The sequence below is a fragment of the Polyodon spathula genome, chromosome 6 (assembly GCF_017654505.1).
Source record: "Polyodon spathula isolate WHYD16114869_AA chromosome 6, ASM1765450v1, whole genome shotgun sequence".
NCBI lineage: Eukaryota > Metazoa > Chordata > Actinopteri > Acipenseriformes > Polyodontidae > Polyodon > Polyodon spathula.
In genome coordinates this window covers 16,142,604-16,169,967 of record NC_054539.1, presented here as the reverse complement: position 1 = coordinate 16,169,967, position 27,364 = coordinate 16,142,604, and the positions used below count along the sequence as shown (strand labels likewise).

Below are 27,364 nucleotides of genomic sequence, written 5' to 3'. Positions count from 1 at the left end.
GTATCCATTTATATCCAAATATACACATGTATATATTTGTGTATCATAGAGTCTTAAGTGGAAAACTGTATGCTCCATTGGGGCTGCATATGTCATTGTAATTTCAAATATCATTTTCTAATTTACATAACTGATTTTTAGCTGGAAAATACAAGAAGTCGTTTTATGAATTTGTGACAAACTGGAAAAGTGTTTCTTTGTTACCTTATAATTATTTATTGCATTTATATAGCCCTTTCATTTACAAAAGTATCTCAAAGAGGCCACAACAGAGGTAATATGTTCACTATTCCTGGTTTTAGTCAGAATTCTAGCGGTGGTATTCTGAACAAGCTGCAGGCAGGATATCACACGTTTTGGGACACTGGAAAAAGTGCATTACAATGGTCCATTCTAGATAAAACAAAAGCATGCATTAGACTCCTGGCATCAGATACAGAATAACTAGTCTACATTTGGCTATATTTCTCAAATGGTAAAAAGATACTTTAGTAACTTCCTAACTTCCGTCTCAAATGATAGACCAGGATCAAAGATCTAGTTTAAGTTTTGATGAGAGACTGCAAGGGGTGAGCTCATGTAATCCCACATTTTCTTTCAGTAGCATAACCTCTGTTTTATCTGAATTCAACATTAGAAAATCCTGTGACATCCAATGCTTGATGTCTGTAAGGCAAGTAACTAATAACACTCAGGCAGAAGAAATTCCTGGCTTTAGGGACAACTATAGCTGGGTATCATTAATGGAAGTTCACGCCGTGTCTGTGGATTATGTCACCTTATAGCATATATAATGAAAACAGCAAGTGGTTGCCAATACACCAAGTACTGAGATCCATTTTAATGAATCTCAATGGGCTCTGTGATCCACCAGCAATAACATGAAGAAGAGTACAATAAAGTAAAACCCTTTCGATCAATTGGGATTTTGTGTAACCACTGGTGATGTTGCCGAAGTATGTCAATTACTTCAGCATTAGACAGCCTTATAGATTAACTCATTGACAATCTGGTTCAAAGGCAGCTTTGCCATATTGTGTAGAATATTCATGGAAATGCAATATTGTACTGCTGGTAAAAGATAAGTAGGTAAGAATTCAGATTGTGCATCCATCAGTGCCATGTTTGTGCAAGAAAAAAAAAACTGTATACATATCAGGGAAATCATATATATATATATATATATATATATATATATATATATATATATATATATATATATATATATATATATATATATATATAATATACTATTAAATTGTATAATTTGAACTAAATTGTATTTGAAACTGAACAACCTGGTGTTTGTGCCTCATAAGAAATGAGTGGTTGGAAGAATACATCGTTAAAGCTGTGGAGCCATGGAATTTCATGAACTTGCAGCACATCATTTGACTGCATAATTGGAACAAACATTTACACTGGGAACACAAATTACTGTATGGTATTTTAGTTTTAAAGTAAAGATTTTTTTCTTCTTTAAACAGTGACAGATATTTCCAGTGTTCTCTTTTTATATCAGGTGGTGGGAATGTAATAATACAACCTTTGTATCTCTTCTCTCTCCTTTGGTACAGTATTACCTTTTCAATATCATACTACTTTGTTATCAGTACAGAAAATATATAATAATGTGATCTATATAATAATGCGAGGTATGATGTAATCAAAGTTTATGATGGTCACAACTGTCTTTGTAAAGGTGAACCATTTACTAGCAACTGTACTAGAACTACTGTGCTTGGTGACCATTTTGTAAGACTTGCTGACTGCATGAGCTGCACCTTTTTAAGGTGTTTTGTGTCAACTGGATTACATTAATTTGGATTACCAAAGTCAAAGGCTGCAAAGATTAGACATCTGATCAATTTATTACCAAGTCAATTAAATGTTCCCACACAAAGCAGCTACTTACAGTACCTGATTGTGCTCTAATTGTGTGTGCTAGGTGTGGGTGGGGGTGTAAGGAAAAAGCCTGGAATAGCTGGAGATTTAGAAGAGGAGAAGCTGATTTATACAGTACACATACAGCTCCTCCATAATAGACACCATCAAACAATGTAAGTGCCTGGAGAGAAACTACTTTTACTCTGTGAATTCCCATTAAATAAAAAATACTAACATAATGGACACAGTTTGTGGTTCGTTTAAGTAATTACACCCAATTATTTTAAAAGGTTTTGTTTCAGAATCAGCTGTGTGCTCTGTTTTTGTAATTAGCAACATGTCATATTGCTTGGTATTGTTAAGGGAAAGAAGACATCTCCCTAAGAGCTCATTTAGCACTGTCCCATCAAGCAGTGCTTTTGTTTCAGATGTTGTACTTTAATTAGAAAGCTGATTGGTGCTGTAATTGATCTTATGCTTAATACTGATGCTGCTGCTCTCTCTGTCCTTGTCCTCCTTGACCTAACTGCTGCTTCTGATACCATAGATCATAGCATTCTTCTTGACCGCCTTAAGTGTGCTGGAATCTCTGCAACCTGTCCCTCCTGCTTGTCCTCTTACCTATCTGGACGCATGCAATCTGTTTTCTATGATGGAAGTAGTGCTGACGCAAACCCGATCACTTGCAGTGTCCCTCAAGGGTCTGTTCTTGGGCATCTTCTCTTTAACATCTACATGCTTCCCTTGGATCACCTCAACCGCCAACATAGCCTCCTGTTTCACTCCTATGCAGATGACACTCAGCTCTACCTAAAACTAGACCCTGGATGTCCCTCTGCCATGGTCTGGCTCTCAGCTTGCATCCAAGACATTGAGGTCTGGATGTCTGCCAATTTTCGTCAGCTCAACACTAACAAATGTGAACTTCTTCTAGTAGGATCGTCAACAACTCAAGAATCTCAATATTGCTTCCTTGGAAACTGTCTGCTGCTGCCTTCCCCTTTCCTTGGTGTACTGCTGGATAGTAGCTTCTCCTTTGATGCCCAAATCCCCTCCTTCTTCCACCTTCAAAACATCTCAAATGTCTGTCCCTACCTTTCCCTCCCAGATGCAGGGATACTCTGTCATGCATTTGTCTCCTCTTGACTCAACTACTGCAACTTTCTCTATGTTGGTCTTTTGTCACACGCCATAAACCGATTGCACCTGGTTTAAAATGCCGCTGCTTACCAGATGTAAAAAACATGATCACATTACCCCCTGTCTTGCCCAGCTGCACTGGCTACCTGTAAAGTTCAGGATTACTTTCAAAATTCTCTTGCTTGCCTACAAGGCCCTTCATCACACAGGTCCAGAGTATTTCTCCAACCTGCTGACCCGCTATGTCCCTGCACGCAAGCTGAGGTCCTCTAACTCTGGTCTGCTTGTTATACCCAAGCAAAACTGCGCCACACTCGGAGAGGACTCTTTTAGCTTCATGGCCCCGACTCTCTGGAACTCTCTCACAGTTTTAGTGTGTGCAGCTCCCACAGTCGCTCACTTCAAATCAACTCTCAAGACACACTTATTCTCTCTTGCTTTCAATGCTCTTTAAACCTGGTATCTGTTATTAGCTGTTGTCTAAATTGCTGTTTAGACATCAAGTTTTTCACTCCATCTTATTTGTATGATTCTGTAAGACATACGCATCCACAATGTTTAGAATTCACATCCTAGCCCTGTATTTAATGTATTTGTATTAATTTTACTGTTTGTATTTAATGTTCTATGGCCTGTATTTAATGTATTATGCATTGTTCTTCACTATCTTGTAAAGCACTTTGTGATGGTGGTCCATTATGAAAGGTGCTACATAAAATAAAGATTGATTGTTATTCTTGAGTCCCTCATTCTCTGACGGGGCCTCGAAATCTGAAGTCGAGAAGATATGGGATAATGGCACACTGTTACAATGACTGATTTGCCTGCAAACGTTTTCCTTAGCCTACTCAACTACTTCACCCCAGCTAACCCATTCCCCTTTACTGTACAAATTACTTACCTTTGTTCAGATAAAACCTGCTTATTAAAACAGCATTTCTCTCTCTTTTAAATCTATCCTCTGTAACTCACTTTAAAAGATGCACTACTACATAATCTTACGTGAGATAATGCCTGACACTGTAAAAGAGCTCACATAATGGAAAATGTAACCAAGAGGGAACAAAAAAGGTATTTCTGACTTATTGGGTCAGTCATTCTTTTAACTAACAAATAAAAAATATGAGCAGATAACTTTTGCTCGCTATACTTCTTCATCTACTTAGCCCAAATGCTTCAATGATTCAAAGGAGCTACAACAGGCCACAACGAACAATAGAGTCAGGGAAGACTAAATACAGTACATGTGATTCCAGCTGTACGACAAGAGGTTTTTTGACATGAAATAATACATTCAAAACTATAGCACATAAGGTACAATATTTTACATCTATATAATGTATTATTTAAGCAGGCATTTCTGACCATTCAATTTATGATGATGGCAGTTGGGATTTGCAAGTTAAAGACTAGGTAAATCTACAGTATATTTGATATTTCTCCCTACAGAGGGAAGACTTTCCATTTTTGTTGTATTTAATTAAAGATGCGTTAGGGTCCTTGAAAAAGACTCTGGTGTTATTCAGTGGATCTGAAACGATGACAGGTTTACACCCCAACAATATTTAATTAGTCGTTTAACAGAGCTTTTATCCAAAGCAACTGACAGACTAGGGATGAACTATGCATCAACAGCTACTGCTTGCAATAGGACTTTGGTTGTACGTCTCACCTGAAGGATTTATATGTGTTGGGGAATTATACATTACATTTGTTTTTTCAGTAACTTATAATTACAGTATAATGTTGTTGTTTTTTTCAGAAAGGTAATGAAATGTGGCAACAGATTTTATGTTAAAAAAAATGACGTAGTTAATTTTAGTTTAGTTTTTTTGGTTTTTGTTTTTTTAAACTACGTTAATTGTATAGCATAGGTATCAGAAAGAGCTTCAACGGTGCAAGCCAACCCGTGCTTTTCATATTCTCTTGCTAGAAAATGGCATTAAACGAGGGGATAACTGACCAAACCAAAAATAAAGTCCCCGTAAAATGTAAACTGGGTCTGAAGTAACAATTTGTAATTAACTCAGGTAATTACATTTTTCAAAGTAGTAAGTTACTGTAAATAGTTATAATGTTGTTCATGTAAATTGTAACTAACAGGTGAAAATTTTAAACATCCCCTTTTTAAAACTTATATGCCAGTAATATACCCCTCTGAGTTTATTGTTGGGAGAATGACCTCTGTATGGTTGAGATGATCTGAAAGGCCTGGATTACAACCTAATGATTTGAAAAGAGCTTTGAACAGACTTTAAAGTTCTAAGTGTAAAAAGTTGTCATGATGTTAACAATGAAAAGTAAAGGCACAGGTACTTTATTTAAACAGTTGTACAAACACATGGAGATGTATAACTCTAGATTTTTCAGAACCTCACCACTTATTCTTTAAACCAATATAACAATGTTGCTCATAAAGGAGACATAGCTTTTGACATTTACTGGAGGTAGCAACTTACAATGACAAATATAAATTATCACACTTCTAGAACAGATCCTGATTTATTACATCTTGCAAAAAAGTTACTTTGAAATGCAAACTTGTTCATGGTTGTACAGCATATGGAGGGCTTTTTGCTTATTTTCAGGGGCTGTATCTCTGTATAAGCTATATGGTAGATATCATAAACAATATATTGTAAGATTTCTTAAGTTACTTTTTTTCTGTTAACAGTCAGTTGATATGTGGTTGAGGTGCCTTTCCTGCAACATTTTACAACAGAAAGGATGTGTATCTTTCAGCCAACAGGTTACAGTTTAAAAGCATACGTTATAGACAATACAAAACCAGCCAAGGGTAGAGTACCGATAAAGGTTACAGTAATAGAAGGCTACATTTTGCTTCCGGGCATGCTATTTGAAGCACTCCAGAAGACAGAATGCTTCTTGTGGTTTATTGGATTAAAATATATGTTAAACTTTCCTCATAGTAACATTAGTTGATCGATATTTTTAGTTAAGGAATGTGACAAGTGGAAAATACACGGACAAACCAGAATAAATCCAAATGAAGGGTAACATTTTAATACCTTTGGCGTGTCATGGTACAGTAATTCACAAGGTAATGCAAGTTCTTATGAAACCACAAATTATTACCACTAACAAGTAAAGGCAGTGTTGACCAAGCTTGCTATTTCAGTGAGTGGTCAATTCAGATCAGTGCCTACAGCTTACACAGAAAAGATCCCGCAATAGGAAAAGTGTGCTTGTAACAAAGCTGATTGCACCCCTATAAACTACTCCTGGTCTTAAGAGTTAGACTGGTAACAGTTTTCAATGAGTTGACGAATCCTTTTGTGCTGGTACTGTGCCTGTACACACCATGGAGGTTCTCGTGCAACACAATGTGTGTATGCACCACTCATCACCAATACAGTAGTATGCTCACATGTTGGGTACACTGTTCTGACATGCTGTGGTCTGCCGGTTGACCAGTTTGTGAATATTATTTAAAAGAGACATTTTCTTCTGAACAGTTTTCTGTCCAATTGACGTGCTTTCTTGAGTTGCGAATCATCTATGGCTTCAGTTACAGTTATATCCTATCCATAAGCTTGGAAATTCTGACAATAGACGACAAGACATTAGGTATAATGCTACACATAAATGTCACTTTATGTGAGGCACTGACCCCTGATGGTGACATGAGGAAGTGCAATATAATCTCTGTACAGACACATTCAAAAGGAGTGGACTGTTGATTGTGAGGCCCGGCTCCCAACCTCCGCAGTTTACACTGGTGTAGTTACTTGCATTTATAAACTGTCTGCCGTTAATTACTAAGGCATTAAAGGGGAAGAGTACTGCAGATCCTTTCTGGTGAGATGAGGTGTAAAAAATCTTTACAGTAGTAAGTACTCGTTTAAATGGATCTGATCATTTTGTACTGCATGGAAAGATGTTTGCTTGGAGAGACTCCACCTGTTACAACAGTGATATAAGTTGTCATTTTTTATTTAAATAAAGTCATAATAACCATTATTAGCAAACATATGCTAACGTACTAACAACTGGAATCCTCTGAAACCATCACTTCTTCAATTCAAGTATACGTTTGATCTTCCACTGCCAGGAGCAACAACCCTGCATATTCCATTATAAATCTAATTAATGGTTCAGTTCTTAAGATAAAGCCAACTTATAAAGGGCCAGAGGCAGGATATGATAATAATACGAGTTCATTTTTATATATTATTATTATATATATATATATTATATTATATATATATAGATATATATAATATAATATATATATATATATATATCATCAAATTTGGGTTAACCCATTTCTAAAGAAACTGGAAATGGCAACTATTAGCTGAGTGTGTTATAGCTATAAGAAAGAATTACAGAAATAAAGAAAATACAAAATGTAAATAAACAACAATTGGTGTGAAATATATTGAGTTCAGTCATGCATGAAACATACACCTATAGTACATTATTACATTAATTATAGTCTATGGATCACATAATTCCACTCTAGAAATTTGTTTTTCTATGTTGTTCAATACCTGCATTTAATAATTGTTCACAAAGGCATTATTATTATTATTATTTTTTTTAAATCAAACGTTAATTCAAACATGTGTTTTTCGTGCCTTAATATAACATTAAAATTAGAAACCTCAGCTGTAATACTGGGCACTGCATCCCAGTAGATGACCGTGGAACATGTACAGTAGAATGTCTAGATTTAAAAAAAAAAAAAAAAAAAAAAGAAAATGATATGGAAGGAAAGGAAAACATTTTAAAAAGTTATATTAATCTATAATTGTAAGATTTAAAATGGTTATATTTACAATAAAGGAACTGCATCAGTTAAAATTATTACAATACTGTTCATTTCCCACTGTATTTAATATACTATTTCACAATATTCCCCCGTCCAGGAGAGCAACCACCAAGAAAAGGTGTTAAAACTAAGCCCTGTTCAGGACAACTGCAAGCTGCTAGACTGGAAGATGCTGGCAGATGTTGGTCAACGGTTTATTTTTCCACCTGAGATTGCCACCACTAACCTTCGACCAGACATTGTCTTGTGGTCTGGATCAGCACACCTTGTTGATCTAGTAGAGTTAACAGTGCCATGGGAAGATGCTGTGGATGAGGTGTGCAAGAGGAAGAAACTTTGATATGCTCAACTAGCTGCTGAAGTGGAATAGTGAGGATGGAGAGTCTGAGTTTACCCAGTGGAGGTGGGTTGTCGAGGATTTGTGGCACACTCTACAACCCGGTTTCTCAGAGATGTCGGGTTCAGGGGCCGAGTTGCATCGCACAGTGAAGAACTTATCTGAAGCAGTAGAAAGGAGCAGCAACTGGCTGTGGTTGAGACGGAAAGATTCTGGATGGGGATCTCAAGCACAATAGAAAGAAAGCAACACTGATGTACAGGTACGTAAGCTGGGCTGAGCTGAGTGGGGGATGGAGGGGGGTGATGTTGGGAAGCCAGAATCACTGTTGAGCCCTCTTTAGGTGTCGTGGGCTAATCAATGAAACACTGTGGATGGAAGGTGACCACTTGAAGACCCCAGAGATGTACCCTACTTAGCTCAATCCAGACAGTTGTCATGCGCTGGGGAGACTGCACTGGGTTGATCCCTGGAGCCAGCTTCGCAGCCGTTATGTGTGCTGATGCGCTGGGGGAGGCGAAATGAGCTGATCCCTGGAGCCAGCATTACACTTCAGCAATCAACACCAGACAGAAGGATATCTACATCATCATATGGAAAACAACGCAAATGGATGGAGATGCAGATGGGTCACATTAGTTTACTGTAAAGCTATGTCTTAGTTGGTGCTTATCTTGGCGAGAGCCGAATTCAAATCTGCAAGAAGTTCAACATCTACTCTCATGTAATGGAAATCGTTTTATGCTACTATCATGTATTATGCACTTTCCACTGTATTTAATGTATTATGCATTTCTCTGTATTTGAAGTATTATGGATTTTCTTCTTCTTGTTATTGCATCTTGTAAAGCACTTTGTGATGGTGGTCCACCATCACAAAGCGATTGTTTCTGTGGGCCTTATAATAGTTATTCAAAATGCCTCTGAAGATCTGGCATATACTATATTGCATCCCATTTGGTTAAAAATGGCTCTGACCTACATCTTTTCCCAGTATGTCATATTTATAGCTGTTATATTGTACAGCATTTTCAATGTGCTATGTACATTCTTGTTGGGTTCAAGCACTGTTATTTTAACAGTAACCTGACAATAAAAGTATGCCTCTAGAGTTTCTGACCAGCTGGCTTAAAACAAAAACTACTACTGTGTTTTTATACTTCATCAATATATACCAGCTGTTGTCAGTAAAAATGTACAAGTATGCAAAAACACACAAAAGCCATGCTGTAGTTTGTCTAATGAAAGTAAGCAATCAGTTTGTCCAGGCCCTCAAATAATATCTGACCAAGATATATCTACAGATATAGCTTTGAAGATCAGTTTGGCACTACCATTTACAGTATGTACAGCATTTCATACTGCATATTTCCATGTACAACCTCTTGGATGGTAGCATTCCTCTTGTCTTTATATGTCTGGTTACACTTTTCTAGTTGGCTGCTTACTATATGGGGAAGTGAGGCAAATTGCATATACTTCTAGTAAAACCCAGCAAAAGCCATGGTTGATGAATATCATGATACATGTGTGGAAAACAGTAAACTGCTAAATTACCATGCAAAACTTCCATAACAAACACCTTTTATACAAACCTTTATACTTATTTCATGAAAATAAAAACACAAAACTTAACCATAGGTTTCATCCACACTCTTGTTTGACATGAAGAACTTTCACTGAGATGTAACGATTACAACATGAATGTCATGACATTTATTTGAACCTTCAGTACTAATGTGGTGCACACTGAGTAAATCCTTATAATTGGGTCACTTTTAAAGAAGCAAAGCCCTTTAATGAGTCCTATGCAGAAAAGAATATGAGTCCTATGCACAAGGGAATATACACTGCTAATTACACCGTGAACAGCAACCAGAAACCTCCATTAATCAGGCTTCAAGTTAATAAGGCAAGACTGAAGCAACACATTGCTACTGGAAGCTAATAGCTGAAAGTCTTCTTGATCAACAACCATGAAATAAAAGGAATAATCTTTATCTAATGATTTTTTAAAAATGTTTTGCTAGAACTGAGTAATCCAATTTTACACTAACTAGATATACTGAGCAGACTGATAATGCTCACTTCTAAATTCTCTGGGTCTTCCTGCAAGAGATGCTGCACATACTTTAACATGTCCTTGTGCACAGCTGCTAGGTTTATAATGACAGGAAGCCTTCAGGGAGAGGTTGTGAGCCTGGCCCTGCAGCAGGGACTAATATAGTAAAAGGGTACAAAATGCTAAAGAATAGTCTGCAGTCATCAATGATTCCTATTTTAGAATCACATTAAACATTAATTTGGGACACGGCAACTTTAATTGTACACTAATGTTAGTGTAGACGACTGTAGATTCCTAAAACATACTTAAGACAAAGGACGGTTTACTAACCGTTATATGTCTGTTCTAGCCCTTCGCACAGTAAAGTACTGGTATTCATTTATTTATTTGTTTTAAACCTTTACCCAACATCAACCTACAACCTGCATAACGTTAACTAACAACACAGTAATGTCAGAGTATTTAACTGCGAGAGAGTGCTGACTTTCCCGCAAAACTGGAATGAAGTGCTCACGTTACCGCTGTGATTATTTACCAGGTTTATATTTAGTCTGATGATAAACAGAAAAAAAAAAAAAAAACACTTGAAAAAATAGAAATAATACATTGATTTTCTGTTAACTATTAACGTGACTGCAATAAATACTCTTGCAAATCACGGGGTTGTTCAAACAGGACAAAGTCCGAAACAATGCACCTTTTGCTCTTGAAATTGTGTCACACTAAGTGGAAGAACGTGCAGTGGAAGAATTTCAGCCAAAATGTACATATTTTCTATATTCCTGAGAGAAATGCCGGGTTGGTTTCTGGTGTTTGGGATTTTTCTTCCAGTTGCCTTGCTTCTGATTTTAATTATTTCTTACCTAGGATGGAAACTGAAAGAAGGTAGGTATGGTGAACTTTAATTACAATATAAAACGATGATAAACGAAATACTGTATTAACGCGCAAAATTGCCTATTTATTTATTAAAAAAACAAACAAACAAAAAACCGTTGAGGTTTAGAATAGGTTAACACGTTTCTTTGTGGTAGTAGAAGAATACACAAATTTAAAAACTAGAGAGAAATGCTAGTTGCACGTTTATATATGGCGTTGTGTGCTTTAAATACAATTAGCTACCGCCCACAACACTTTTGCGATCTGCAGTTCGTCTAACAATTAAATTGTAGCAAAATGATGAATCCAAACAGTTTATGTAGTTTCTTGTTAACAATTTTCTGTTTAATAGAAGTGTACAGTACAGTATGCCACACAGTTTTGTTAAACTTTACGTTACATCTTTATTTTATGGATTACAAAAAAGTTTTTTTTTTTTTTTTTTTGTTTTGTTTTGTTTTGTTTTGTTTGTTTTTTAAACTGCACGTCGGTTTTTACTGATTTTATACCCGATTTTTGTTTATTATTCAATATTATCTCGGTACTGTTTTCTAGAAAATACAACAATAATTTGTTTAAAATTCTGTTTTATTTGTGAGCATACAACGCAGTCCTACACTGTATCCTATCATACAGCAGATGTTTAGACGTCAGAGGATCAAATATTTCAACTGTGCATCTCTGTCACTTCACACATTATCACATGAATATGTTGGCCAATCAAAGGGATTTGTGGGCGTAGTATACCAGCTTGATCAAAAATAAATTTGAAATACTTACACGAAAATGTAATATATTTAGCGGGTTAGGAATGAGGAGAAAACGTAAATCGGTTTATGAATATTCAAAAGAAAATGAATGCTTCGAAGTATACAAAAAGCAAAAATAGTTGAAAAGGTCAGGCGGGGCAGAGGACGTATAGCGCTGTAAATACTGCTGCATTGAGGTACATGTTCGCGCTGACAATAAGACGACATACTGAAAAATAAGCGACAGATTAAACTAAAACAAGAAAGACAATTTTTCTTTTTATTTATTTGTTTTTTAAAATGAACTAATTTATTGGAAGTTAACATTGTGTTCTATCCATCTATGGATGTGAATCAAGTAAGTGCGCTGTAGGACCACATTACAAAGGATTCAGGTGTGATAGACACTAATTTGTGTTCACTCTGGATTTCCTGTATTTTTTTGTCTTAGTGTTTATTTGAGCTTGCCTACGCAGGAACTGTAAAATGTTACTATGAATGTATTTTCACTGCAGCTGGGGAATGTGCATTCAGAATGTGTAATTACCAGGCAATTGGTACAACAGCCTTGCCTAAATCAAATGGACACTAGAAGAGTTTAAAGTCCCAAATACCTGTAGAAAATGGACAGAGTAAAAACTTTAGTGGTATGTGTTGACATTGTGAAGGAACTTAGTAAGACCATTCCCAGCACAAATTGTTCAGAATATGTACAAATATACAGTATGTTTATTACATCAATTGTTAAATATGTTTTGTATCCAGTTGCTGAAGTATCTGCATTTTGTTTTAATCTCCTGGCTATGTTTTCCATGTCTAAAATTCTCAATTGGATGTAATCTGCTTATTAAATAGCCTGCTTCAGAATTCTGATCAAATGTCTTTACACAGCAGTTTGATGAGCCATTTCAGGTTTCACTATGAAGGTGTCTGAAGCAAACAGCTTACACAGATGCTTTTTTATAGTAGCACTAAAAAATATTATATTAATGCACTTCTACTACTACTACCACCACAGATATATCTATATCTTATGATCAAGGCCCATTGTTTTGTTTTGTTTATAACATTTCTCAGGAAAAGAACAAAAACAGCTTACCAGTGCTAAAGTAAATTACACACAGCCTAGTATAGCATTTCACTAAAATGCATTTATTATTTATATAAATAAATGGTTGCTTAAAACTGATGGACAGTCAGGGTGTGTGAACCCAGCTGAGTTATGGATTCTTCGGCTTTTTGCAAGCAGTTGCGCTCCTGGTTCGCCCAGAGTGGAGCTTGCTCATTTGCAAAACTGTACTTTTCATTTCATATTGCACATACATAAACTACATACTTTATATGATACATCTGTGCAGATAATTAAATTCTACAAGCAACTCTGAATTATGTCTAGTACTACCTAGTGCTGTATACTCATAAAGCCATTAGGAGTACAATGCACTAGGCATATGATAAAGGATTGCTTGTATAAAACATGTCCAAAGCACACTGACTAATAAGTTATGTGGGTTTTTCATCAAAGTATACTTTTTTTGTTTCATTGCAGTGAATGATGAATTAGCAGTGGCTCCAGATCCCCGAGACACGATCCTTGAACTCTGCTTCAGAACAGAGCCCTCAAGAGCATCTCACAGACACAGGTTCCAGACACGTGTATCCAGAGACTAGGATTCCTATCAAACCCAGAATACTTTGTCATGGTGCATAAGAAACACCCACAAAACACAGACAGAGCCTACCGGGGCACAATATGGAAGCATGGGATATGCCTGGAAAGCCTTTTCAAATGGAAAAATCTGGTTCATGGTTCATTGCTATTGCATGGAGAAGTGCCTTACATGAAGGGGTAAACAAAGCATAAAGGGATACATGTTTGATCTATAAATATCACATACAATGATTACAGTATGTTCCTGACCACCTTCTCTCTGGTGTGGTGTTTTTGTATAGTATAGTTTCTTGTCAAAGTGTCTAAGCTTAATGTTGTCCTTTTTACTTGCGTTACTGGACAATACATTATTATTATTCTTTTTCAGTTAGAAATCACCAGGTGCTTTTTTTTTTTTCTAAACCAAAGTGGTTCATTAAATATAAAACCTGTTACTCAAACTAATTGTTGTGACCAAGGGATGTTCGTCAAACCGATTTACAAACACCCCTAAGAATTACATCATTTGGAGTGGTTAGCACATTTTCTATGACTATGGGGCAGAAGAGCCCTGCACAAAACATCACAGGTTTCCAGGGGACAATTTGGGTATTTGTAAAATCAAAGCATGGTTAAATCAATGTTTTACTGTATTCAGTTCCTTTTGTGCACAACACTTGAACAGTTTATGAATGTTGTGTAAAGCATGCAGTATTCACAATGCAACGGGCCTGAAGTCTATACCTGCTTCTTTTGAGAGAAATCCATATATAATTTTTTGTTGTGCACTCTTCATGTCGTAAAAAAGGAAACAAATGCCTTTTTACAGCTTTCCTGAAAACCAACTGAAATCAACCATGTATTAGGTACTGGGGTAAAGTTCTCAGACAAACTTAAAAGCAATCCATCACATTCATGGCGGTTGTGACAATAACTCTTTTTACATACCCTGTATATACTTATGCTTGTTTGCACATGCAGGGTGCACTATCTTTCCTTGGGAAAATAAAAAAAAAAATACTTGAAGTGCTTGGTTTATAACAGGATGGTATGGGTAAGGTTGTAAAACTGGAGTGTTTCCAGCACTGCCACTGGGATTCAGAGAAATGTGCTTTGAAATCCATCCTGTTGGTTTAACAGTTTCAACCTGATCTTAATTGGGACAGCAGGTGCCCATTTGCAAAAGACACATACTGAAAAATGCTAGATTGAACAGGTTTCCAAAAGAAAAAAATAAACAGCAGAGAGTATTGTGCATACGGTTTTATTATTTACCCAAACACAAGAGCTCACTGTCCAGGAGTGGATTCAGTTCTTCCTTGCAGATGGTAACAGTGGCTGTCTAACTATAGACACAGATTGAATTGAAAGGGGTACATGGAAACCATAAAGACGGACAATAGTTTAAATGTGTTTTCATTAAAAAAAAAAAAAAAAACAAGGGCATAGTTATCTTTATACCTATTTTGCCTTTATTCATTTTCGTATTACAATTTACAATGTTCAGTACTAAAAAATTGTAACATTTTTAAGGTCAATCTTTGGTATCTGATTTAGTTAAATAAACTACACATATTTGAGAACAAATAAAGTTATTTTCAGCATTTATTTCCTATGTGTGCTACAAAAAATGCTACATCCAGGAAGCAAGGAGTAGTAGAGCTGGCTTACATGTGCTCCATATGAAACGTCTGTCACCAAAACATTTAAGGATATGTAGATTTCAAGGCATGGGGATTATTATACATTTTAAATAGCACCTGTCTCTGAATCTGTACATTTTGCAGCACTGATCTAACCAACAGCCTTGCCAGATGAACAGTTTATTAGTTGCTCAGCATTATTACTGGCCTCACTATTATTGTACCGACAATAGTTCATTTTTAAACATTAACCTGAGGTACCTCCTGCGCCCTGGTCTTGTTGTGAAAATAAGCATCCTTTAACCCTTTCATGCATGAAATATTGACACCAGGTTTTGGACTAAAATATATTTTTCATTGTAATTAAAAAAAAAAAAAATCCAATGTTTTATATGGAGAAACAATTGCATTCCCATGAGTCTATCGTGCAATTGTGTCTTCCATATGTCCCCATATAAAGACTAAAAGATATCTTTTATATGTGTCCCTATATGAGATCGCCATGCATGAAAGGGTTAAGTCCACCGTGGTGAGCTCATTGCCTGGCCTTACAGACTGAAACAGCTGCTGCATAGTCAACAGTTTTAATCTCCATCAACTCAGATACGGGTTGACCCGTTTAAAGTCGAGGATTGGCCACCACCCCGCTTGGCACCAGGAAGTACCGGGAGTAAAACCCTTCTTTCAAATGAAGAGGATGAACTGTGCAAATAACCCGCTTCCGTAACTGGGCTGCCACCTCCTGAGACAACGCCATCGAGTCTCGTGGGTCCATGACTGATGATGCAGTCACACCACAAAATGGAGGGGGACCATGTTTGAATTGTAGAGAATGGCCGGTCTGTACATTATTGAGTACGCAGGTATCCATGGCTCATTGATACCAGTACTCCAAGTGACTCCCAGGAAAGGGGCCCTGGGCCTGTGGCAGCAAATTGCTTGGGCTGTCATTTCACTTGGGGTTTAGCCCGAGACTTTACTTAGCTGCAGGTCGGTTGTGAAAACCCCCTCTGGCTTTAGAAGGAGCCGGCTGTGCCGGCCTCTGAAGCTGCTGGAACCTTGGCCAGTTTGGTGCTGGAGGAGGCCGCTTAGGAAGCTGGCACATCAGTTTCGTAGAGAGTGCTGCAGCATATCATCTACTGCAGGACCAAATGTCCTCGAGTAATGGGAGTATCCAGCAATGGTGCTTTGTCCCCATCTACTGTACGTGCTTGGGACAGCCAGAGCTGCCTGCTTGCAGCTAGCAAATGCAGCAAGGTTCCTGCCCACTGCCCGTCCGCTGTACTTTGATATACAGAGCAGGGTCTTATTCACCAACCGCAGTACCTCGAGCTGCTTTGGTGTGGGTCTGTGGCTCTCCAAAAGAGACATTAACAAACAGTTCTGGTAAGCTACCAAGACAGCGTTATAGTTGCCCAACTGCATGGCGAATGCACCGGCTGAGTAAGCCTTCTTAAGAATAGTCTCCAAAACCCTGCATTGTTTACTTCGGTCAGGTAGTGTCTTTGTTCAAAAGCGCCAAGCGGCCGCTAAGGGACTAATGGTACGATAGCGTTGTCTTTGAAATATTTGCACATTCCAAATTAAAAGCACACAATGGAAGCCAAGAACCACAAGCTCTTCAACAGTAGAAACAGGGTGTGATAATATTGTTAGTGCTAGAGATAAGAAATATATTTTAAAACCATACTGTAATTGTAAGGAGTAGCCTTAGAAGTTATTTTTTTTTTAGAGGGATTACAAAAACTACACAAAACAGAGAATAAACAAACTTTTATTTTAACAATGTTACAGAAAAAAATAAATAAACACACAGCACTTCTTCCAAGCTGCTATTTTTTTTAAATGTCTCTGCTATACACAGGGCGGGGGAGGGGTCACAAAACAAACTGACACAGTCATTGGGATTCAGCAAGGTATTTAATTTTTCAAAATCTAAGCAAAAAGGAATCTGCCATTGTTATCTAGAGGACAGGCTATACACAAGGTGCGGGTGGAGGGGGGGTTTCACCAAAACAAAAACGTGCACACAGTACATTGGGGATTTCAAGCAAGGTAATTTTTAATTTTTTTCAAAATCTAAGCAAAAAGTAATCTCAAAGATTGGTGAAATTGTTTTAATTAAAAAAAAAAAAAGACAAAATATTCAAAAGAGCAAACGTGCCCAAGGAACAGCGAAATCAGCTTACACATTAAGACAAAGTGTTTAAGATAGCAAAAGTATTCTATAAATATCATTCAGATTAGTGATGCCAGAAAGAAGTTATCAAAATGCTTTTTTTTTTTTTTTTTTTTTTTTTTTTTTTTTTAAAGCTGCCTAGAATTGAAGAATTTAAGTAGGAGGTAGATAAATACACCTCCATAACATGGAATGTTTAGCTTGACTACATATAAGAGTGTTGGCACCATAGTGCAATGTACTTCATTACACAGTGCATCGTCAAAATCAGGACCCGTTAAAATGTACCCAATTACGTTACTTTACCATTCTTCATTTGTTTGATACAAGTTTATACAAAGAGTAAATGATAAATCCAATCGATTTTTAAATCATACAATTTTTTTGATGATCGATTTAATCTAAAGATAAGCTTACTGTACATAACAGAAATGTATCCAATGTGATTGCTACTTGTAATAATTAAAAAAAAGATCACTTGTAAATTATTTGTTTTTAATAAATGGTAAACAAATTTTGCAACAGCACTAATTATAAAATTAAACAAAAAAAAAGCTAGGAATGTTAAGTGGTTTTCTTATAAACAGGAGTAAAAATAGGAACTGTGCAAAGCACAGACAGAATATTGAATTTATATCATCACCTTCTGAAATTCTTCAGGCTACAGTAGTCGACCAGTTGCTCCACATTGAAGATGCCTAGAATATTCTCAAACTGAGGGACAACTTCCATAGGGTCCTATTTTCAGTTCTATAAAAAAAAAAAAAAAACAGCATTACTTTAACACAATCCAGTATTTGACTTGTCAGGCAATACACAAATACTGGAGTTCAAAATGATCTGCGGCTCTTTTTTCTGAATGTTTGTGGATCTGAATACTGAATAATTATTGTCATTTAACTGGCTTTAACTGGCTCCCTGCGCTAAAGAGACTCACTTGTACTGGCAGATATTAATTTCTCAGTGTCTGTACAGTATTTAGATCCACTGCTTTTTAGATCAATTGAGTTGACCCCATAATATCCTGCCATATGGGACTGTACTGTTCAGTGTCCATATAAAATGTTCTTTTGACAAGCATTGTCTTGTCTCTTCATATACATTCCATGGTTCTGAAATTCACTTAAAACATCTGAACATGTTCTTTGTTTCGATAAGTTACATCAGGTACAGTTATCGATATATTGTACTCCACTGTACGTTGTGTTTTAAATAGGATGTTTTTTTAGCGCTTGAACTCACCCAATGAGCAAATGCTGTAATTGTGCAACTCCAGCATTTCTTTAACTTCTTACAGGGAATTTTAAGTTTAATTTGAAATATAAATTACAAACAGCTCTATTTATTGTGCACTGTAATATTAGAATTAATAGAGGGCACCACTTTATGAAGGCTATGAAAGATCCGTGTTAATTATGCTCTTACAAGTGCAAGTTACTTTTTGTAAGTAAACTGTTTTATAAACTGTTAAAACAGTATTGAGATGACAAACTAGGAATTCGGCAGACACAGGTTTTCCAAGTCCCTTGTAAGATAAGACTTGCTCTTCATTGAGCTGTGTACATGTATGCTTCAAATAACATGACAGAATACCCAGAGTTTCAGCTTGTTAGCTTTCTCCCCAAAAATCAAACACTTTAGTCTGTTGCAGTTGTATCTCCAGTGAATGCAACAGATTGTTAACAACAAAAGACAATTCTGTCCACAGCTTTGTTTTCATTGAAAACCAAAAGGTTATGATGGAAATTAAGGTGTGATCTCTTTTTGTTTTTTGTTTAATAAATCATCTATAGCTCAGACCATGGTAGATTTCAATGGACACGTTTTAATTTTGCAGGCTACAATTTGTTCACACCAGTGGTACGTGTTGTTGATATAATGACTATTGAATCTATTACTGGAATACAAATTTTCTGATATCATATGCGGGACAAAAAAGCAAATAAATATGGTAAAATAAAATAACTCATGAAAAACATGCTGCGGCATCACCCATTAAACTATGAAACACATCTGAAAGGGACGTCAGTTAAATTTGTTCAGAAAATGAATACCCACTGATCAGTAAAATAAAAAAAAACTAAAATTTCAAACAGCATGGAAGGTGGGTAATTGGGTACAGAAATGCAATTCTAAATATAGCATTATACTATATCACTCAACATTACGTAAATGTTTTTAAAACCAGGTGGAAACGAAGATTAAAGTCTGAATTGTGCTTCCCAGACTTGTAATAAAAACTACAACAGCTCTTTGTAAAGCTTGAAATATGTTGGGATTAAGAGATACACATACATAAAATCACAACTACCGCAAACTATGAAAATAAAGCAATTATAAAAATAACTATGAATTTACTAATTAAAGATAATAAAAGATACTGGATTTCAAAACACAGTTTTACAGCCGAAACATGGAAAAAATAATAATAATAAATAAATAAATAGAAAAGGCCTATTGGCTTGGGGTTCATCAGGGACAAATGGAAGGATGTCTCCATGTGTTTTCACAGTGGTTTGTACACAAGCCAATCCACCACTGAAGATGAAATGAGAGCATGCCAGCAAGGCAGAGGTAAGGAGGGAGCCCCTCTGCAGCCCACTGTCCCTCTTGCATTCCCTTACCTTGCAGTCAATCCTCCCCTTCTTCAGTGAGCTCAGTCTCCTTATGTACCACCACCCTGGTCACTGACATGTCAGGGTGCTGCTCTTTGGCTTCCTTAATTGCTTGGGCCAAGGCCTACCCAAAATCACAAATAAAAACAAGAAAAAAAGAAAAAAGAAAAATTATGCCACACAAAGAATACAACATTTAAAAATAGAACAAAATAGCAAAAAAAAAAAAAAAAAAAAAAAAGATCAATGTTGAGAATGTGTTTTCTTAAACATCTTACTTGTTTCATCTGGTCTTATGTTTGCAGAATTTTTGTTTTTTTATAAACCTAGTGTTTGTTGTGGTGAGACCAAATGGACAAAGTCTGGTGGCAATAAAGTATTTCTGATGGAGTTTTAAATGACATTTCCCCATCTCCCACAACAATTAAAGATGCATGGTAGCACAAATGTCATTGCCATGGTTTAGGGTTGTCCTTACCAAAATACTGCTTTTAAAAAACCTTTAATAGACGGTAGTATTTACTTGCTACAATTAATTTTTATAGTGGTATTTTGTATGATATTTTTTAAGTGTCTGAAGGCAGTAATGAAAGAAAATCCCACTTACACAACAAAATACTGCATACAATGACTTAGAAAGTATTTTCTTCAAAGATTATCAATAGTGCAACTGCTTTTATTTAAGTGGCTGGTAATGCTAAATATCTAATTACCTTCAGTTAATAAGACCTACATTTTATTGTGACTCAAAGTTTAACTTAGTTAGAAACACAATACAATAAGAGAGTGGGAAACAAACTAAAAAGAACAGTGTCTTATTGATATTTAATACAAAATTACATATATTCCAGACATAAACTGTGATCATGAAAGGCTAGGTCTGCCAATACTTTTCATGAAAAAGGAGAGAGGCTTTTAAATTTAAAAGTAATTGCTGCCCTCAGTGCATGTTTGAATGTTAATTGAGGACTAAATGACATTTCTCTTATTGCAGCAATTTTGCAATTTGTTTTAAAATTAGTCATTTCTAAAAGCCTCTTTTAGTAAGTAAAGAGGCACTTAAGGTGCTGGAGAGAAGAACATTGAATTTTGATTTTCTTTTTAAATAGCAGGAGCATATATATTTTGAAAGGTACAGAGACCACTGATGACTTGTTGCTAGGTTTTTGGTCACCAGTTTTAATCCCCTACTAATACACCAATTACAAAGACAAAGACTTTTATGTTTTTTGAGTCCATCACAAATGGACAACTGGACTAACCCCTTACAGAGCTGTGCTGGACTTCCTTATGTCTAAACTGTCCTTTCACTCCCAATTTGATAATTTAACAAGGTAAAAGGAGAAAATCTGTAAGCACTGGGTTTAATCAACATGGTTTTTGTATTGATAATAACTCACATGAAGACCAGAAAATGAAAATGTATAGCTATATACCTGATCGTGGTCAATATCTGCATCTCCAGTAATGACAATGCGCTTCTCAATCCTGGTTTCAGAAAGACCACCTTTTACTGACTGTTAACCAAAAAGGAAAGAAAAATAAACAAGTCTGGCAAATGTAATGATCTTAAAGAGTAAGTAGTGAGCTTCTGAAAACCACGTCCACGTGTTACACGTCCATGTGTTGATACAACTGTTTAAACAACATCTGTCATTTCTTTTCATTGTTAACATCACCGTTACAACTTTTTACATTTATAACTTTAAAGTCTGTTTCAAAGCTCTTTTCAAAACAGCTGCTGTAGAGTACTTGGGTTTGAGATCCCTCCTCTAAATCAATGTTGCACACTTTCTATATGCCACATTCTTTTATATGCTGTGTACTTTCAGATATCATTTATAAATGTTGAAAACGCGTACCATAAATTCAACATTTAAAAATTGGTCTATAAATCCTTTTTTAAACTTGATGAGTCAACATTTAGCTGACATTTTAATCAGGGTTTCAAATAATATATGTTACTTAAATCTTTTTTTACACTTGGCAATTCAACATTTACCTAACAGATAAATCTGAAAAACATAAATCGTTCAGCAATTAAATTTGAAAAGATAAATCTTGGTTTTCGCCAAATATTTATTTTGTCAGCTAAATGCGCCCAATGAAGCGTTTGATTTGGCATTGTATGCTGCAGATCTGCCCTTACTCTCCGAGAGCCAATGTCACCGCTTCCCTACCTCCTCTGCATACAATGCCAAAAAAAAATTTACCCATTTCAAAACTTTGAAGAACGTGTTTAATATTTATGTATTAAGCTAAATCTGAACTTTATTTTGGTTAAATCTAGGGAAAAAATACATTTACAATCTTTTTTTTTTTTTTTAAACACTTCGTGCCCGATACATGGAAGCTGCATTTCAGCTCTGTATCTCTGCAGTTTCACTGACACTTCAAGCATAATTTCTCCTGTTCTACAAGCTCTAGAGTGATCATCAATGGCTATTCTGTCAGGTAATAACTATGTATAATTAGCTGTTACTTATCTATTTATTACAAAAATTCTAAAAAACAAAACAAAAACCTAAGTGCTCTGTTCTGTACCACATAACGGATTGTTATTGCAGTGCTGTGTTACGTGTTTGACAATATGGGCAACAACCCTTACACTATCAGTGCATTAGAGCAGTAAGAACTTTGAAACTGGTCTTAAAGTTAAAAGTGTAAAAAGTTGTCAGGATGGTAACCATGAAAAGAAATGACAGGTACGTTATTTAAAACAGTTATAGCAACATGTGGGGCCGTGTAACGCTCTACTTTTCGGAACCTCACTACTACTAAATATCGGCTTCCTAAAATGCATCTCTTTCCACTGTATTTTATTGTATTTAGCGATGTTAAAGATCTGTCATATTGTATAGCATTAAAATTAAACCTCAGTCTCAGCTAACATAAGGGAATATATTGTATGCCTAGCTCCCTCAAGTCTTACGAGGAAAAAAATCCATGAAATTAATTCTAATTTTCCAGGACATGATTAGTGTAGTCAGCTCTGCAGGCATGGCTTGCTCAGGCAAGACAATTTAATACAAGTTTTATAAAACTCACATTGTATGAAAATCACTGTCATTTTTTATTGTTTCCATTGGCTACGGCTCAAAAGAAAAATGATCTAAAAATCTATGAAGTCCCACCTGTCTCTTTTGTCCTTGTTTCTCTCACATCAGCAATGCAAGCGTATGTCATACTTATAGGTCTCTGTATGATTTATTTTGTATTTTTTTTTAGCAAATGGGAATAACTGTTTTGTTTTATAAAGCATTTTTCTCATTTCAACATATATTCTAATACAGTTTATTAGGATATATCATGGCAACATCGCTAGTGACATCTAACTTCACAAACTGCAACAAGAAAATGCACTGGGATGTTTTTATTATTTTCACATTAATAATTAAAAAGTGTTTATGGTGACTGTCTTTGACAATCGCAAAGAGCAACCAGGAGATGGAATCAATGGAAGTCTAAATGAGTAAACTAATGGTCTGCCTTTTTTCAACTAGGCGATTGATACTGTTGGTTTTGGAATCAATCAATCAGTGGATCAAGCAATGTCTAAGTGGTTCTACTGTGCTGAACTAACTCCACCTCCTTGGCTCCTAGTTCTAAACTTAACTAACCAGTTCTGACCACCCATTTGTCTCTCTTGGTTAATCTATACACTCATTATAAACAGGCAATACCTTGGTAATGTGTGTAGTTGTTGTAGTACAGAGTGATTCAGCAGTGATGGTCTGTGCAGACATAAGAATGCCAGGCTCACCATCTTCGCTGCCATCCAGCTTCAAAACAAAACAATTCAATTAAAATCATAACAGTTAACGGTTTAACTACTTTTTGTTGCTGACAGTTTAAAAAAAATAAAAATAAATAAAAGTTATTGCATGTATTTATAAAGAAATTCCAAACACAAACCATAAACAAACAACAAAATATGTATTATATCCTTAGACTAGATGTTATTTAGCTAAATCTAATAATTATATAGTGTAGAATGTGTGCTAATAATATGTGCCGTTAAGCTTATATATTTATTAGAATATCATCATTATGAAAAAACAATGAAGTACATTCACGAGGATGCGTTGTGGCCACTGGCCTTAGTCACTGCAGTAACACAATTTAATTGTGTTTCATAGTTTTTTCATATTGATGTTCTAATAAATATATATATGCTTAACAGCAGATACCTGGCAAGTGCTTGACATTTTTATGACATTCTGCATATCTACTTGAGCCTACAGAACATTGCTCTTTTAGCGCGCTATTATATAATATGCTAATAATATGTACCTGGGAAGCTTCATAAGTAATAGTTTTAGTCTCCGTGTGTACAATGGGAACCTCTGTTGTTGAGATGTCTGTTTTCTGGCCAGCAAAGGTATCAGAGATGGTCACTATCTCTGTCTTTACCACTGGAGGCTGCAGAGTAGAATCAACAATAAATTCCAGACACCATATACATGCTTCTTCACAGAAGAGAAAATCCCAATATGAGCATTCCCAGTAATATGAACTGAAGCAAACAGACTACTGTAACTACAGTAGAAGGTAACAGACCCTCAACCCTACGTCATAGGCTACTGTAAAAACATTCTTAAGATAACAAAAAAGAAACATTTAAGAAGCATTCACTTAGAACAAATTGAAGTTGTGACCATTAATCAATACTCGAGCGTTACAATAGTGCTGAACAGAAGGTGCTACCGCAACATTTGCCCATGCATTCGTTTCTTCACCATCACACTTGCTCCAAATGTAGGGATGGAAATAAGGCCCATTCCAGGTTTTATTACGAGCTTGATTAGCAAAGTGTAGGGAACAAGCTCAGCAGTCTTATTAAACTCCTAGTCACACCAGGAATGGCTGAACCTGCAATGTAATGAGTCTTGCTTCCATTTCCAATCCCTGAAATGTCTGTTGGAGGAGTCGATACACCAAAAAAAGGCTGATATAGGATACTGGGATCTTGCACAGGGAAAGGGGTGACAGGTTCGACTGGGGATACAGTGACACACACCAAACACAAACCTGACACAGCAAACAACATGCATTTCGTAAACTTGCAATCATTTTTGAGTTTACAACAAACAGGACAACAAAAGACTGACAATCAATCACAAAGACAAGTAACAGGACACTGACAAACACTGATGCAAACAAATTATACAATTTTAAAAAATAAATAACAGCAATGAAATGAGTTTAATGGATTGTAATCAAGTCAAGAAACAGGCTGCTTCAGCTTAAGACAGGCTGCCAGAATCCCTGACTGAAGCAGGCAGAGATTTCACTGCATGGTCAGCACGTTTCTTAGGGTTAGGGAATACATAAAGGATCTGAAATCTCATTCATTCGACCTCTGGTCCTCAGCAATAGGGAGAACAGGAAGACAGCATTAAAAAAGCGGATGGTTGCGGTGCCAAAAATATTCAGCCTGGAACAAAACAAATTACTTCTGTGAGCACGTATTTACCTCAGAGCAATAAATCACCTGGGTGTTAACTTCGGAAACACTGCGAGACACTTCCCCATTTACTTTCAACTCCTCAGTCTTTTCTGCTTCTTGTTCCGTCTTTTTCTCAGCTGGGGAGCTCAGAGCTTCATCTTCTCCGTGGGCCTTGCATTCCTGCTTTTCTTCATCTGCAACTCCCTGAACCTCAGGAGGTGGAGGCAACAAAATTCCTTCAGCTGGATGTTCCATGGGCACCTGGGACTCCTTCCCTAGTTCTTCATCATTCTCTTCTGATTCTTCCCTTATTTGGTCCACAGCCACCTTGACCAGCTGGGGGTGGTAGTCTGCTTCATCCTCGCTCTCACTATGGCTGTCAGAAGAAGTGTTCGCCTTACTAGCTTGTTCCTTCAGCGCTTTCTCCTCCTCACCCTCTCCTGATGGAATGGCTGCTGCAGGGCTTTTGGTCATGTCTGGACTGTTTTTAAGTTTGGCCGTTCTCCTGATCTCTTCAATAACAGTTTCTTCTATCACAACCTCTACCTCTTCCCCCATCTCTGCCTTTTGTTTTTCATCTGAGGTCTACACAGGAAAAAAATATATAAAAAAATGGATGGAAAACCAAAAACAAAATGAAAAAAGTGAACAGATCACACAATATGTTTTGTGAAAGGTGTAAACAGAAGGATAGGCAATGACCACTGAAATAAATGGAGTGGAAGAATGGTTAAATGTGACAGAAAATGGGTTGCTACTGAACAAAGCCACATAATTGAAGACCACCTCAGTGATGTTTCTGGCATCTGGTTGAGGTCCATCTGTTCTGGTCTGGGTTTTCTGTGAAACATAAAACCACAGGAACCAGTCATTACTTAGTAGGCTTGACTGTTCACAATAAATACAGCTATAGCACTGTAGGGGTTCCACAGAGGCCAACATTTTTTGCCTAGGAATGAGAAAAGTAAGATAATGGACAGTAATTTGGCTATGTGTAGCTTCATGCCATCATCATTTTGATCATCTGATTAATAAAACTCTTAGCTTGCACAAGATCATGCAACTCACCATTAAAACTAAGAAAGACTTTCGTTTGAATGGGTATGGAACCATATACAGCCCTATAGCAAATGCAACAAGAAGTAGCACAAATAAAGCCAGATGAAGCAAGAACAGGCACTTGATTAAGCAATTAGGATGGGAAGATGAAGTTTGGGTCACAATTTATGGCCAGCCCACAATAATTTATATTCATTATTGGCAAAGATAAAGGCAATGACTACACAGATCAAATAAAATGTAGTTTTTTGTCTTGCTTTTGTTACACAGATTACTAACAGCACAAGCGCTGGCAAGCAAAATCAGTCCTAATTAAACTTTAAACATGTAGCCTACTTGAAATAATTTACACCTTCTATGCACAATCTTTTTATATTGGTTTAACTAAATGCAGTCAAATCTGCCACCATAAATCAAATAGAAATATGATATGCTACAAGTTAATCCTCTTAAAATTCTCTAAAATTAACATGCATCAAAGTGTTTAAAAAAGCTATACACCCTTAATTACTAGCGCCATCTCCATCAAAGGTTTCAAGGTCTCATTAGCAATTAAAACATGTCTGCTTTTACACATGAAAAGCTATTAGCATTGGCACAGTACCATTAACATAACACTGAAGGTGTATTGAAACATTGAGCTAATGTACTACACATTGCTTACAACAGCAAATGTTATTTTCTTTTTCTATGCACCCACAGAACGCTGGCAGAGAAACGCATTCATTTGTGACAGCCATAACGCATTCATCTGTGACAAATATTGTATAGACACCTTGTACCCTACTCATACACATAATATCACATTTTCTTCACATTTTAAATTGGACTGACCATAAATTAAGAACTGTCCTCTGACAATGTAGTCATGGTACACTGCTGCAGCATGTGAGGCACATTAGTTTTTCATGTAAAA

The 27,364-nt window shown here is 36.3% G+C and overlaps 1 protein-coding gene across 19 annotated transcripts in view; it reads right to left on the bottom strand.

Annotated features, from left to right (window-relative positions):
* Positions 1–17,247: 17,247 nt before the first annotated feature.
* Positions 17,248–27,364, bottom strand: part of LOC121316915 (protein 4.1-like) — a 99,944-nt gene continuing 89,827 nt past the window's right edge. For 14 of the 19 annotated variants that reach the window (XM_041252273.1, XM_041252284.1, XM_041252271.1 and 11 more), the window contains 7 exons: positions 26,176–26,229; positions 25,417–25,974; positions 24,234–24,362; positions 23,624–23,722; positions 21,377–21,457; positions 19,950–20,064; positions 17,248–18,075 (listed from right to left, as the gene is read on the bottom strand). In XM_041252273.1, coding sequence (XP_041108207.1) covers positions 19,957–20,064; positions 21,377–21,457; positions 23,624–23,722; positions 24,234–24,362; positions 25,417–25,974; positions 26,176–26,229 — 1,029 coding nt within the window. In that variant the 3' untranslated portion in view covers positions 17,248–18,075; positions 19,950–19,956. The remainder of the gene's footprint in view (positions 18,076–19,949; positions 20,065–21,376; positions 21,458–23,623; positions 23,723–24,233; positions 24,363–25,416; positions 25,975–26,175; positions 26,230–27,364) is intronic. The other 5 variants (XM_041252283.1, XM_041252286.1, XM_041252280.1 and 2 more) reach the window with 3 other exon arrangements.